The 15212-nt window shown below is 38.4% G+C and overlaps 1 protein-coding gene across 3 annotated transcripts in view; it reads right to left on the minus strand.

Moving 5' to 3' along the window:
• The window catches only part of rbm27 (RNA binding motif protein 27), a 127598-nt gene that overhangs the window by 18447 nt on the left and 93939 nt on the right, over positions 1–15212 (minus strand). For all 3 annotated transcript variants that reach the window (XM_063053129.1, XM_063053128.1, XM_063053130.1), the window contains 2 exons: positions 10478–10561; positions 3489–3599 (listed from right to left, as the gene is read on the minus strand). In XM_063053129.1, the coding sequence (XP_062909199.1) occupies positions 3489–3599; positions 10478–10561 (195 nt within the window). The remainder of the gene's footprint in view (positions 1–3488; positions 3600–10477; positions 10562–15212) is intronic.

Genomic DNA, 15212 nt, shown 5'->3' on the forward strand with positions numbered 1-15212 from the left:
GAAAAATAATCTTTGTGTGCATCTATGAAAAATTACATTTTAAAACAATTGTTTTGAGCTATGAGTTTTGGCAAATCACTGCCACCAGAAACTAGGTTTTGGTTTGATTATACTTTTATTAAATAACATTAGGTATCACACACAGATCATACTAATACTTCAAAAACAGTGGCAAGAAAATATTTTATTTCAGGATTCTCTGGTACATATAATCTGCTACATACATACATGCATGCATCACAGTATCAGCTTTATCTGATAGGAAATGTTCTGAGTGGCAGGGAGTGGAATTAAACGACACTTGTACTTAATGCAGTCCAAAATTTCCCTATTCACCTTTCTCTGCAGTATTCAGAGAATGTGATGGAGTAATGCCACAACACATAGAGCTGCAAAGTGCTGAGCTTTTTAGTTAGTCGTTTTGTTCATCGTATACCTAATAGCCATAGTTTTCCTCATATATTGACCTCCTTCTTGTTGGTTTCCCTGGAACTAGAGTTATATATAATATTTACCTAAATAAAATTCTGCAGATGGGACTGGAAAAATCCTTTTCTATTATCTATAAATAACAAAATAACCTGATAATGCTAGTTTTATTTATTTATAAACTACCCTAGTTTTTCCAGTTGGAATTCCATTCTTGACGGACTACTCAAAAATGTTCATCATTTACTAACTAACTAACGTGCTTGTCCTTTGAGCTTTAATTAATTCTTGTGTTTTAAAACGATATTATCAAAAGCCTAGCTCCAATTTGAATGGAACTGTTATTCAAATGAATCAAAAGAGTGCCATACATTTCCTGCAATGGATTATATCTGCTTTCCCTGGCCCTGAAATTATGCTGTGAAATTCAGGTATAAAGATCTTGGAATAATATTAAGATTCTTGGAATTTTTCTTCCTCTCTCAAGTCAACAGAAAGTTAACTAAGGGCATCACACCTTCAAAGTAATGGACACACAAATTACATTGAGACCAATATTTACTTTAATTTTAAACCACTGAAAACCCTAGATCAAAATGTTGTACCTCTATCACTAAAATTTATTTGTCCATGAGTAATATGAATAACTCGCTACACTATTCAGATGACAACTTCAATCTTACATGTATACAGTATATTTCTATTTTTGATCATTAATTTAAAAAAACTTCAGTTCTATCAAAAAGATAAACTTGTTTTCCTTTTGCAATATATTCCATACTGTAGTTCAAATGGCTCTACCAAATTAATAACTTGATTCAATCAAATATTTGTATTTTAATAATCAAAACACAGAAATTAAAATAACTTTTAAACCTGGTCCTTTGTCTCCGATTTCTCTTTGCCCTATAACTCAAATTACTGCAGATTAATTACTGCATTCTGAATAAGGAACAATGATGCTGATTTATATTTTGTTAAATGCAGATGCTTGTAATCTTTTAAAAAGTGGAAAGATGAACTCAGGCCAAATAAAAACGGGGCTCTTACTCAAGGTCATTGAACAGTGTTCATGATTTGAGTTGGGGAATCAGAAACAATGAAATCATTTCATCATTATGTGGGGGAAAAAGGTATCTAATAACGAATGTCATTTCGTCTAAGACCTAGCACAGACATCTTGACAGATTCTTCATGAAACAACTAAGATTTACTGATCAATTCTAGGTCAACAAGTGGCAAACAAAATCTGTAGGTTTTAACAGACATTTCTATTTCTATTCAATAAATAGCATGCATTCATCATGAAGAAACATGCATTCAAAACTACTACACAGCTCCGACTGATGAGTCTGAAGTGTTAACCCCGTTTCTCACTCTGTAGATGCTGCCCTGCCTGCTGAATATTTCCACTATTTTCTGGTGGAAATTTTCTTTACTTCAGTTATTTTGTATTTTCAGGGCTTTTGACAGCTTGGAGATGTTATATCAAAGGAATTAAACAGTATAATTTGTTGTTACAATTTGTCTCATAACCTTAGTTAGACTATATGATTAGGACCAATCTCTTCACCAAATTCTAATGGAATTGATGGTTACCAAAGTATTAAATTTTCTGTGTTTAGTTGGCAAGATATACTACTGGCGATGTTTGAATTTTCCATTTTTGTAGTGGTTCTTCTTTTTATCTGAATGGATGCTTTGAACAAATCTAAGTGTTGGGAATTTTACTACAGCATTTTAATCTCTTTAATATTTTTAAATGAACCATAAACACATAGCCTAGAGCAAATGAAGGGATGGTGGGAAACAATTAGCAGAATGCAAATTAACAGAAGTCCAGGTTATGCCTTTACGTTTAATTGATTTTCAAAGAATAATCTGAACCTTTGCAATACTGAACTAAAATTCCAAAATCAATTTGCTTTCTGTCTCTTTCCTGTATGATTAGATTTTAAAACCTCCATAATGTCCTAGTGTTAATGCAGGAGATGAATTCACTTGCTCCCTAGTTCACTGATTAATTTCTTTCCTACAAAGTACACTGAGAAACAAGGCAATGGAACACAGCTTAGTTTATAAATCTGTAATAATGTAATAATAAAAAGTTGATGTCAAAAAAATTTAAACAGAAAAAAATCCAATTTAAATGTTAATTGACTGCATTGGCCTAGAACAGATATACTATATTTCCTCAAAGTAATGGCCCTTCCTGAGTGACATAGTCAGGCACGAAGGACCAAATATGAAATTCCTACTACTGTATCTTAAATTCTAATTTAGTTAGAAATGGACACTCATATTCAAATCTTCATCTGTAAATGCTTAGTGTTATCTCATGGAGAGCAACCGAGGTGCTTTAGGAGCTGAAGGTGAGGTACAATAAAGCAGAGCAGATCCATACTCCCATACTCTATCTTGTTGAAGTTGCAGGGATGTGGGGCTAGGTCTTGAGAGCATGTAAATAAACTTGATGCTCAAAGGATCTGTTGACAGTCCCACAAGGTATAAATAATTGGTGGCAAATGAAATGCTGTGGCAAACATGATTCGCTATGAATCAGCACCTTCAAGGAAGGAGAATACATATTCAATTCATTCATTCATATCATTGCCTGAAGTTTACTGGTAATGCTAGCCCTATCAAATTTAACTTATGTGCAAGCATCAGTTTTTGTAGTGTATGTGCAACAGCAACAAATATAGCTTGTGTCGGTAATCAGTACACACTGACACCTATTCAAGCAACATAAGAATTTACATCAGAAAGCACTGTGCAAAACTTAAAGACCTCTCTCACCTCAAAACCAAAATAAATTATAATTCAATGCATATATAAATGCAGAAAACATTATATAATACATGTACAACCTAAGGACGCATTACTTTTGGCAATCTCCTCCTCAGTCAAATTGTGTCCTGATCAGTGTGATTTGATCAGTATGAACTGATAAGAGTGGAGAAGGTGTGTGTGGGGGAGGGGGGAGCGCAGGGTGGTGGTGGTAACAGACACTACTGTATTATTCCAAGAAGAGAGAAATTCTACGGCCAGTGCAGTACCTCTTCTTTTGTTTCCTCCTCCTCCGGTTCTGTTGATACTGAAGGTGCTTTAGGCTTGTACCATGAGATCTGAAGGTTTCGACCTTTGAACTTTGTACCCTGATTTGCAGCCTGTGCAGAATTAAAAAAAACAATTTTAAAACAATTTGAATTAAAATGCATTAATACACTACAAATGATTAAATCCATTAAATTATCTCAAACACTTACCTTTTCTAGAGGTCAACGTCCCGTTTGTACAATAGTCTTCCCTCGCATGAAGCTGAGGGACCAGATGCGAAGTGCATCCAGCCCCTCTCTTCAGTACAGTGATCCGACATTGATGTGAATGGGGAATCCAGTGCTGCCGCTATGTGCGGCATTTGATCTCCAGCTTGTCTCAGACTTTTGCGTGCATGCTCACGGGTACAAGATTTACAGAATATAACGGCTCCTAGTGGACGGCTCCCTACAGAACTGCTAACTGCTTGGAAGCAGCACAGCAGGGTCAAACAACCTAATGCCTCTTACATTCAGAGATAATTAAACTATTAAAAGTGATGCAAAAATTAAAACAAAATCACCCAAAACACATAATTAAAAAACATTAATCTGAAATAACTATTAGGAAAGGACACCGCCTTTGCATTCTTCTCGCAACTCAAAACTGCTTCTAAAATCAATAGGGTCATAGATCTAGCTTGACACAGGATTCGAGAGCTGATTCCTCAGCATGAATACCATGAAAGAAAATGAGCATGCATTTCTGCTATTGGATTCTACATGAAACCCAGCACAGGAGTGGACAGAAAGATTCAGCACTCCAAACTTGTCAGGAAGTTTGGATTCTGTGTTTAGCTAATTTTCTGTAGAAGCTCTGAATTGCTTTGCTTGAAACCATTCCCATTTACCAGTAAGTTCAACACACATTTGAGAAAAAAGATATCTTTCAATCTGACGCTCTGCAACAGACTTGATACCTTTACACCACTTGCATTGAACATTCATGCAAACATAATTTGCCCAAGGTGGTCAGCTTAACAATTATAAAGCACAAACTTCTCCTTCCTTTTCCGAATGACCCTACTTACTGGTCATCCTTGGTTTAACAAAGTGGTTAAACATGCCTATGTAAGTGCCTTAACCTGGTTAGGTTAAGGCACTTTATCATAAAGAAACATTTGCACCAAATTTCATTCATGGGGTATTAATTGTATCTTTTACTCCCCCTCCTTTTTTAAATTATATTCATGGAAACCATTTAATTATATTGCATACCTTTGAGTCTACAAGTGCTTGTTACTTCTTTCATGGAAAAGTTTTCCAGCATTTTCCTGGATTAAAATCAGATTGCATTTTCCTGATAACTGATGTCAGACTATTTGAAAATCAAAACTTCAAGTGCAAACAAAAACGGAAAATGCTGGAAACATTAGGAAAGGTCAGGCAGCATATGTGGAAGGAGAAACAATTCTTATTTCTTGTCCACTAGCCTTCATCAGAATGGAAAAATCTCCAGTTCTCTTTTCCAGTTTTGACAAAAGGGTTGTGGACTAGAAACATTAACTATTTTTCTTTCAACAAATGTCATCTATCCTGCTGAGTATCTGAGTATCCTGCTCATAATTCTCCCCCTCTATTCTCTTGAATATTAACAATAGCAATTGTTTGACTCATCACTCCTAGGTTTCTTCTATCTCTACAGTTACTGCTTGATTTCATTATCAAGCTTTACACAATTTCTTCCACCTTTGCCATGAAATGACCTACCTTTAATTCACTACTCTCTTATTTGCATACAAAGAGAGCACTTACAATCTTACAACATACATCAAAGTTGCTTGAATTTCCAGCATCTGCAGAATTCCTGTTGTTTGACTTACAATCTTATTTTTCTTTCCAGTTTCTCATATGGTTATCTCCCTAATTTTGCTGATTTTCTTTTGATCTATCATCATAAACATTTTTCATTAGCTGAGGAAATACCTTCCTAAATTGTTTTTGTTTATTTCTCAAAGCCAAATGCATCTATGATTTTATTTCTATTTTAGTAATTTCTCAAGGCTAAATGCTTTCTGTAATCTTCTTCAATTTCTGATTCCACCACATGCAATATCCTATTTTTGTAGGTGAGTAACTGCAGGGAGAAATTTACCCTAGTGTTTTCAACAGGTAGATCAAAAAATTCCGAGAACCTAAGAGAATATTTCCACCTCCAAAATAAAAACTTTCAGTTCCATGCTTTTCTGAGCATTAAACCACCTTAGATGACTATCGAAAGCAATTTGTCAATACATTTACATTAATTGGCAAACCAGGTTCACAAATAGCCATGTAGCTGTAGCAGCATTTTTTTTTTGAGGACTTTCTGCTAGAATCTTGAGTTACTGATATTACAAAAAATTAATCATATAATTTAAACAGGAAATACTCTCACTGCAATCTACAGCCTGTAATTTCCCTTTAAGTAACATACTTTTGAATCATTTTAATGAACTAGCAATTTAGCTATCTTCTGAAGGACTTGGCGGACTCTCAACATTGCAGGTATGGCACCTTTAACCAGATACAGGTACATTACAGGCCAGGCAGCATCTATAGGAAGAGGTACAGTCAACGTTTCAGGCCGAGACCCTTCGTCAGGACTAACTGAAGGAAGAGTGAGTAAGAGATTTGAATCTTTCAAATCTCTTACTCACTCTTCCTTCAGTTAGTCCTGAAGAAGGGTCTCGGCCTGAAATGTCGACTGTACCTCTTCCTATAGATGCTGCCTGGCCTGCTGCGTTCACCAGCAACTTTGATGTGTGTTGCTTGAATTTCCAGCATCTGCAGAATTCCTGTTGTGTGCAGGTATATTACCATGGCTGTATGAGAGGGAGGAGGGTAGGACTCCCAAGTCAGGATAAAATGGTGAGGTATGAAACTTCCTCTATCCAGCACCTTGTCAGCAAATGTACAGTCACTGGAGAATAAGACTGAAGACCTAAAGGTGAGATTTCTGTTTCAGAGGGAAATAAGGGATTGCTGCATTCTCTGCTTCATGGAGACATGGCTCATTCCAGACAAGCCAGATATATGTCGGTAAGACTTGAGGCCTTCTAAATACATAGAATGAACCAGACTGCTCATTCAGAGAAGGCAAACGCTGGGGGGGGGGTTCTGTATTTCATGATAACCTCTTTGTGGTGCTCCACTGTAGCAGTCTGGTCACACTCTTGATACCCCAACCTGGAACACCTAATGATTACGTGCCAACCCAACGAAGCTGGGCAGCAGTGTTAGCTGTGAGGATGCTAAGAGGATGCAGGGTGACTTGGATAGGTTAGGTGAGTGGGCAAATTCATGGCAGATGCAATTTAATGTGGATAAATGTGAAGTTATTCACTTTGGTGGCAAAAACAGGAAAACAGATTATTATCTGAATGGTGGCCCATTAGGAAAAGGGGAGGTGCAACGAGACCTGGGTGTCATTATACACCAGTCATTGAAAGTGGGCATGCAGGTACAGCAGGCGGTGAAAAAGGCGAATGCTATGCTGGCATTTATAGCGAGAGGATTCAAGTACAGGAGCAGGGAGGTACTACTGCAGTCGTACAAGGTCTTGGTGTGACCACACCTGGAGTATTGTGTGTAGTTTTGGCCCCCTAATCTGAGGAAAGACATCCTTGCCATAGAGGGAGTACAAAGAAGGTTCACCAGATTGATTCCTGGGATGGCAGGACTTTCATATGAAGAAAGATTGGATGAACTGGGCTTTACTCGTTGGAATTTAGAAGATTGAGGAGGGGGATCTGATTGAAACGTATAAAATCCTAAAGGGATTGGACAGGCTAGATGCAGGAAGATTGAACCCGATGTTGGGGAAGTCGAGAACGAGGGGTCACAGTTTGAGGATAAAGGGGGAGCCTTTTAGGACCGAGATTAGGAAAAACTTCTTCACACAGAGAGTGGTGAATCTGTGGAATTCTCTGCCACAGGAAACAGTTGAGGCCAGTTCATTGGCTATATATAAGAGGGAGTTAGATATGGCCCTTGTGGCTAAAGGGATCAGGGGGTATGGAGGGAAGGCTGGTGCAGGGTTCTGAGTTGGATGATCAGCCATGATCATACTGAATGGCGGTGCAGGCTCGAAGGGCCGAATGGCCTACTCCTGCACCTATTTTCTATGTCTCTATTCAACTTACCAAGAGACTTCTTCTCCATGATCCTGACCACAGCTTACATACTGCCAAAGGCAGATGTTAAACAGGCACTTGAAGTACTGAGTACCACGATCAGCAAACAACAATCAGCCTACCCGATGCCTTTCAACTCATTGTCGGGAATTCAATCAGGCTTGTTTGCAGAAATCTCTGCCCAATTATCATCAACATGTTATCTGCAGCACCAGGGGTACCTGTCCAAATACTAAAGACCTGTGCTGACTGGCTGGAGTGTTCACCAACATTTCTAACCTCTCACTTTGGCAGACTGAGATACAGTAATACCTGCCGCAAGCAGGCTTCTATAATACCGGTGCCTAAGAAGAACATGGTAACCTGTCTTAATGACTATCCAATAGCACTTACATCCACTGTGATGAAGTGCTTTGAGAAGTAGGTGATGAAACATACCAGCTCCTGCCAGAGAAGCTACTGGAATCCACTCCATTTTCCCTACAGTCACAACAGGTCAACAGCAGATGCCATACCTCCTTGTGCAAATGGATCCTCAATTTCCTCACTTGCAGACCCCAGTCAGATCAGATTGGCAACAACAGCTCCTCCACAATCTCCACCACCACCTCAGGTGCACCACAAGGCTGTGTGTTTAGCCCCCTGTTTTACCGCTTTATACTTATGACTGTGAGGCTAAGTATACCTCTAATGCTATATTTCAGTTTGCTGACACTACCACTGTCATTGGCTGAATCAAAGGTGGTGGCAAATCAGCATACAGAAAGGAGATTTAAAATCTGGCTGATTGGAACCACAACAACAACCTCACACTCAACGTCAGCAAGACTAAGGAGTTGATTATTGACTTCAGGGGGAGGAAACTGGAAGTACATGAGCCAGTCCTCCTCAGAGGTCAGCAACTTTAAATTCCTCAGCATTATTTCAGAGAATTTGTCCTAGTTTCAGCACATAATAGCATTATGAAGAAAGCGCAGAAGCACCTCTATTTCCAAAAAAGTTTGCAAAGATTTGGTATGACATCTGAAATTTTAACAAACATTTATAGATGTGTGGTGGAGAGAATATTGACTGGTTGCATCATGGCCTGGTATGGAAAAACAAATGCCCTTGAACGGAAAAACCTACAAAAAGTTAGGTACATATACAGAAGTAGTCCTGTTTCTATTTCCTATGTTTAATGCCAGATCTACTCTCTTTACACCCATGACTGTGTGGCTAAGCATCGAATGCTATCTATAAATTTGCATATGATACAACTATTGTTGGCAGAATTTCAGATGGTGCAAGGAAGCTTACAGGAGTGGAGAAAGATCAGCTGGTTGAGTGGTTTAGAGAACAAACACCAGTCCTCACAGAGAGATCAGTAGTTTCAAGTTCCTGGGTGTCAACATCTCTGAAGATCTATCTTGGGCCCAACGTAATGATGCATTTACAACTAATTTAATTCCGTACGTAATAACTGCTGCTATATTTCATTAGGAGTTTGAGGAGACTTGGTATGTCAGCAAAGACTCTAGCAAATTTCTACAGGTGTGCCATGGAGAGCAATCTAACTGGTTGCATTACCATCCGGTTTGAAGAAGCCACTGCACAGGATCACAAAAAGGAGAAAGTTGCAAACTCAGCTAGCTCCATTATGGGCAGTAGCCTCACCAAACATCTTCAAAAGGTGATGCCTCAGAAAGGCAGAATCATCATTAAGGATACCATCATCCAGGACATGCCCTCTTCTCATTGCTACCAACAAGGCAGCGGTACAGCAGCCTGGAGACACATTCAACATTTTAGGAGCAGCTTCTTCCCCTCCACCATCACATTTCTGGATGGACAATGCACGTAAGTATACTACCTATTTTCCCCCTCTTTTTTGCTCTGTTTTGCACTGATTATTTAAATATATATATTATTATTGTAATTTATAGTTTTTATTATATATTGCAATGTACTGCTAATGCAAAACAACAAATTTCATGACATGTACCAGTGTTATTAAACCAGATTCTGATCAGTACAATATTAGCAAAGCTTCTCTACTTAACATCCTATTTGCCCTCTTACATAATTACCAGTGCCAACCTTCTGTTTATGTAGAATAATACCCAGGTCCCTTTGCATGGCTCCATTCTGTAGTAACGGCCCCTTCAGACAATATTCTGCTTATTTTACTTCACCGAACAAATTTCCCTACATCATGCTTCACCAGCCAAACCTGTTCTCCAGCTTAACTAGGCTAAATCCCTTTGCAAACTCTTGCTTTTCCAAATACCTTTGTAACATCAGCAAATTTGGCTGCAAGACATCTGGTCTTTCATCCAAGTCATTAACACAGACTAAATAAAATTAAGGCCCTAGCACTGATCCTAACGGCAACCAACAGTTACAGCATACCAAAATGAAAGTGACCCATATTTCCTGTTAGACAGCTAATTCTCTATTCATTCTAATTCATTTCACCAATACCATGAGCTCTCAGCTTGTGCAGAAGATTTTTAGGCAGGACTTTAACAAGTTGCCTTTGGAATTTAAAATCCACTACAAATCCATCTATTGGTTTCTTTTTATCCATCTTACTCATTATATCATCAAAATTTCTAATGAATTTGTCAAAACATGATTTCCCTTTCACAACAGTTTGATTGCATAAATATACAGACAATACAAAGAAAAGTAATCAGGGAAGTTTTCTAAGTTTTTCCCTGGAACGTGGAACATAATGGTACACTCTATGACTCTACATCCTTAGATACTCCTATGTCTAATTGAGTAATAATCTGCTGGTAACAAACATTCAAAATCATTTCAATAACAGTGCAAGTCAATTATGGTACTTACATTTTCTGCTTCAATTCTTGTCTTAAAAGTTATTCTAACACTTAAAGGAGTATCCTCTTGAAAATCTTCCACTTCTCCATATTTCTAGAAAAGAAAGGCAATGTAAAAAGTTAGATAGAAATAAACCTGAGTTACTTAAAGCATGTGCAGACCAATTTCCTGTTTCTAAATAATAAAGCACAAAACCCAGTGAGCAGTAACAAAATTAATTTTAAAATTTCAACACTGGTTACAGCCAAATGCTTTTGCAACTGTTTAGCTTCAAGCTCATTAAAAGATGGTCAGTAAATTGCCTTATTATCAATTCATTCTGAGAAGGTGAATTGAATTGTTCAAAATGATCTGGAGTGGGGGATAAAAGATTGAATGGTACAGCTTTTTATGCAAGAAATAAATGTAGATGTTCATTGACTCCTACTGTAGGACTGAGAAAAGAAATAAGCAGCATACTTAAATTGTCCTTAATAGAGCCATCCCAATGGGTACATTATTCTATAAAACAGGTCTCTGCTTATATTATAAAGGTAAAGATGAGCGTACAGTTGCAAGAAAAAGTCTGTGAACCCTTAACAATTACCCAGTTTTCTGCATTAATTGCTTGTAAAATGTGGTCTGATCTTCATCTAAGCCACAATAATAGACCAACCCAATCTGCCTAAATTAATAACACACAAATATTGTACTTTTCATGTCTTTATTGAACACGTTGTTTAATTATTCACAGTCCAGGCTGGAAAAAGTATGTATTTAATTAACTGGTATAACCTCCTTTAGCAGCAATAACCTCCGCCAGACATATCCTATAATTGATCAGACTTGCATAACGGTGCGGAGGAATTTTAGACCATTCCCCCATAAAAAAAACTGGCTCAGTTCATCAATATTTCTGGGATACCTTGCATGAACCGCCCTCTTCAGGTAATGCCACAGGATCTCAATTCCGAAATGTCAACTCATCGTTTCCACTGATGCTGCCCGACCTGCTGAGTTACTCCAGCATGCTGTGAGTGTTGCTTTGATCCCAGCATCTGCAGATTATTTTGTGTTTATCTCAATTAGGTTGAGGTCTGGACTCTGACTTAGCCATTCTTCTTTTTTAAACCATTCTTTTGTTGGTTTACTCATTCTACTGTTGTATCATCAAACTTCTATCAAGTTTCAGGTGATTGACCGCTACCCTGACATTCTCCTGTAAAATGTCTTGATACAATTTTGAATCCATTGTTCTCTCAACGACTGCAAGCTGTCCAGGCCTTGAGGCAGCAAAACAGCCCCAAACCATGCTTTACAGTTGGGATGAGGTTTTGGTGTTGGTGTGCAGTGTCCTCTTTCCTCGAACTATAACGGTGTGCCTTTCTGCCAAAAAGTTAAACTTTTCTCTCATCTGTCCACAGGATATTGTTCAGAAGCATCGTGGAACATCTAGGTGGTCTTCTGCAAACTTAAGACGTGTGGCAATCTTTTACTTTGGAGAGCAGTGGTTTCCTCCATGGGGTCCTTCCATGAAGACCATTCTCGGTCAGTGCCTTTCTTATAGTGGACACATGAACAGAGACTTTAGCAAGTTCTAGAGATTTCGGCAGGTCTTTTGCTGTTACTCTTGGGTTCTTTTTCACCCCCTTCAGCAATGTACGTTGTGCTTTTGGTGTGATCTTTGCAGGATGCCCACTCCTAGGGAGAGTAGCAACAGTTCTGAATTTCCTCCATTTGTAGATAATTTCTCTTACTGTGGGCTGATGAACATTCAGGTCTTTAGAAATGCTTTTGTAAGCTTTTCCAACTTCATGCATCTCTACAGTTTCCCTTCTAAGGTCCTCTGAAAGTTGTTTTGATCAAGGCATGATGCATGTAAACAGATCTTTTTTGAGAAGAGCAGACTTTGTAAGTCACCAATCTCACCTCAATGACTGAAACACCTGACTCCAAATAGCTTTTGTAGAAGGCATTACTCCAGAGATTCACATACTTTTACGAACCTAGACTGTGATTGTTTAAATGGTGTACTCAGTATTGATGGAAGTAGTTCAATTGTTTGTGCACTATTAGTTTAGGCAAATTAGGTTTGTAAATTATTGTGGCTTAGATGAAGAGCAGACCACATTTTATCAGTAATTAATGCAAAAGAAAAACAGGCAAATGCAAAGGGTTCATAAAACTAGTCCTGATAGAGAACGTGTGCCATCTCAGAGAGACCATACTGAACTGCACTTCAGTACACACTGTGACTTCTTGCTCAAAAAGCGAAGTACTGCATGTGCTGAAATATGAGATTAAATAAAGACAATGAAGGCAAAGCTCAGCGGGTCAAACATCATCTGATGAAACACCACTTTCGCACTCTACAGCATGTATTACATGATCTGCTAAGTATTTCTAGAATTTTCTGTTTTTATTTCCTTCAATTGCTATTCTGCAACATAACTTTGTAAAAAGGTGAAGATATTTTCCGACAAAGAGCAAAAGTTCATACTTCTGGTGTTTGGAAAAAAAACTTTCAGTTCACAATATCATTTTGCATATAGCTTTGCTTAATACTTGACAGCTTAATTATAGTTCTCACAAACAAGCAGTTTGTAAATATGGTTAGAATCAGATTACAAATAATTACAACAGAGCTTCGAGTACATTTCTTTTATCGATAATTCCCACAGCATTAATAAGAACACTAACATTGTTTAGCTCAATAATTCCTCTGTGACAACTCCTCTGTGGGACATCAGCATCATCAAGGGTTAAACTGATTTGGCAGGTGGATGGGAACCAGAGTGATTGGGTTGATGATAGGCCTGCAGGTTTGCAAGCAGAGGCAGTGTGTAGTGAGACCATCAAGAAGAAAAGGCAGATGATAAGGCAAAACTGCAGACACTTGGATGAGCTGCAGTATAAAAGGGTGACAAAATCAAAAAAGGTAATAAATACAGAACTGAAAGTGTTATATTTGAATGCATGCAGTGCACGGAATAAGGCAGATGATCTTGTACTGCAGGTAGAGATTGGCATGTATGATGTTGTGGACGTCTCGAAATCATGATTGAAAGAAGATTATAGCTAGGAGCTTAAGATCCAAGGATACACATTGTACCAATAGGACAGGCAGGTAGTCAGAGGGGTAGGGTATTCTATTGGTAAAATATTAAACCTAACCCTTAGAAAGAGGTGACATTGAATCGGAAGCTGTAGAATCCTTGTGAGCAGAGTTTAAAAACTGCAAGAGTAAAAAGACTCTGATGAGAGTTATATACAGGCCTCTGAACAGTAGCCAGGATGTGGGCTATAAATTACAATGGGAGATGGAAAATACTTATCAAAAGGGCAATATGGAAAAATTAATAAAAAGATTTAAAAAGAAAGAAAGAAAAGAGCAATGTTAGAATAGTCATGGGGAACTTCAATATGTAGGGAGTTTAGTGCTGGATCCCAAGAGAGAGAATTCATAGAATGCCAACAGGATAACTTTTCAGAGCAGCTTGAGCACACTAGAGGATCAGCTATTCTAGTTTAGGTGTTTCAGTCCTGAAGCATGGTGTCAGCCTGAAATGTCAACTGTTTATTCACTTCCATAGAATCTGCCTGAACTTTTGTGCGTGTTGCTTTGGATTTCCAGCATCTGCAGAATTTATCAGGTTCTGTTGTGCAATGAACTGGATTTGATTAGGGAGCTAACGGTAAAGGAACCCTTAGGAGGCAGTGATCATAACATAAATAGTATTGACCCTGCAATTTGAGAAGGAGAAGTTAAAGTTATTTGCATCAGTATTATAGTGGAATAAAGGGAATTATAGAGGCATGAGAGAGGAGCAGGGCAAAGTTGATTGGAAGGGGACACTAGCAGGGATGAAGGCAGAGCAACAATGGCTGCAGTTTCTGGGAGTATACCGAAAAGCACAGGACTGGTACAACCCAACGAAATAGTATTCAGGATGATGCAACTGTGGCTGACACAGGAAGCAAAAGTCAACATAAAAGCAAAAGAGAGGGCATATGATAGAGCAAAAATTAATGTTAGAGAATTAGAAAAATTTTTATAACTAACAGAAGGTAACCAAAAAAGCCATAAGGGTGAAAAAAATGAAATAGAAAGGTAAGCCAGCCAGCAATATCAAAGAGGATTCCAAAAGAATTTTTTCAGATAAATAAAGAGTAAAAGAGGCGAGAGCAGATATCGGATCGCTGAAAAACGATGCTAAAGTAGTAATAGTGAATGAACTAAGTGTTTGGCATCATTATGGAGGACATTAGCAGCATGCTGGAAGTTCGAGAGCGTCAGAGGGCAGAAGTAAATGCAGTTGCTATTACTAGGGAGAAGGTGCTTGGGAAATTGAAAGACACGTAGATAGATAAGTCACCTGGACTGGATGGACTACACCCCAGGGTTCTGAAAGAGGTAGCTGAAGAGATTGTGGAGAAATTAGTAAAGATCTTTTAAGAACCTCTAGCTTCTGGAATGGTTCCTTACAGATGTCACTCCATTCTTCGGTGGGGGGGGGGGATGCAAAAGAAAGGAAATTATAGGCCAGTTAGCTTGACCTCAGTGGTTGGGAAGATGCTGCAGGTGATTGTTAAGGATGTAGTTTCGGGCTACTTGGAGGCACATGATAAAGTAGGCTAAAGTTAGTGTGGTTTCCTTAAGGGAAGATCTTGCTTGACAAATTAATACACAGAGATCCCTGAAGGACTGCTGTACGCTGATTTTTACAGAGACGTGGCTCAGCGCGCACGTTCCCGACGGGGTTGT

The sequence above is a fragment of the Mobula hypostoma genome, chromosome 7, assembly GCF_963921235.1.
Source record: "Mobula hypostoma chromosome 7, sMobHyp1.1, whole genome shotgun sequence".
Classification (NCBI taxonomy): Eukaryota; Metazoa; Chordata; class Chondrichthyes; order Myliobatiformes; family Myliobatidae; genus Mobula; species Mobula hypostoma.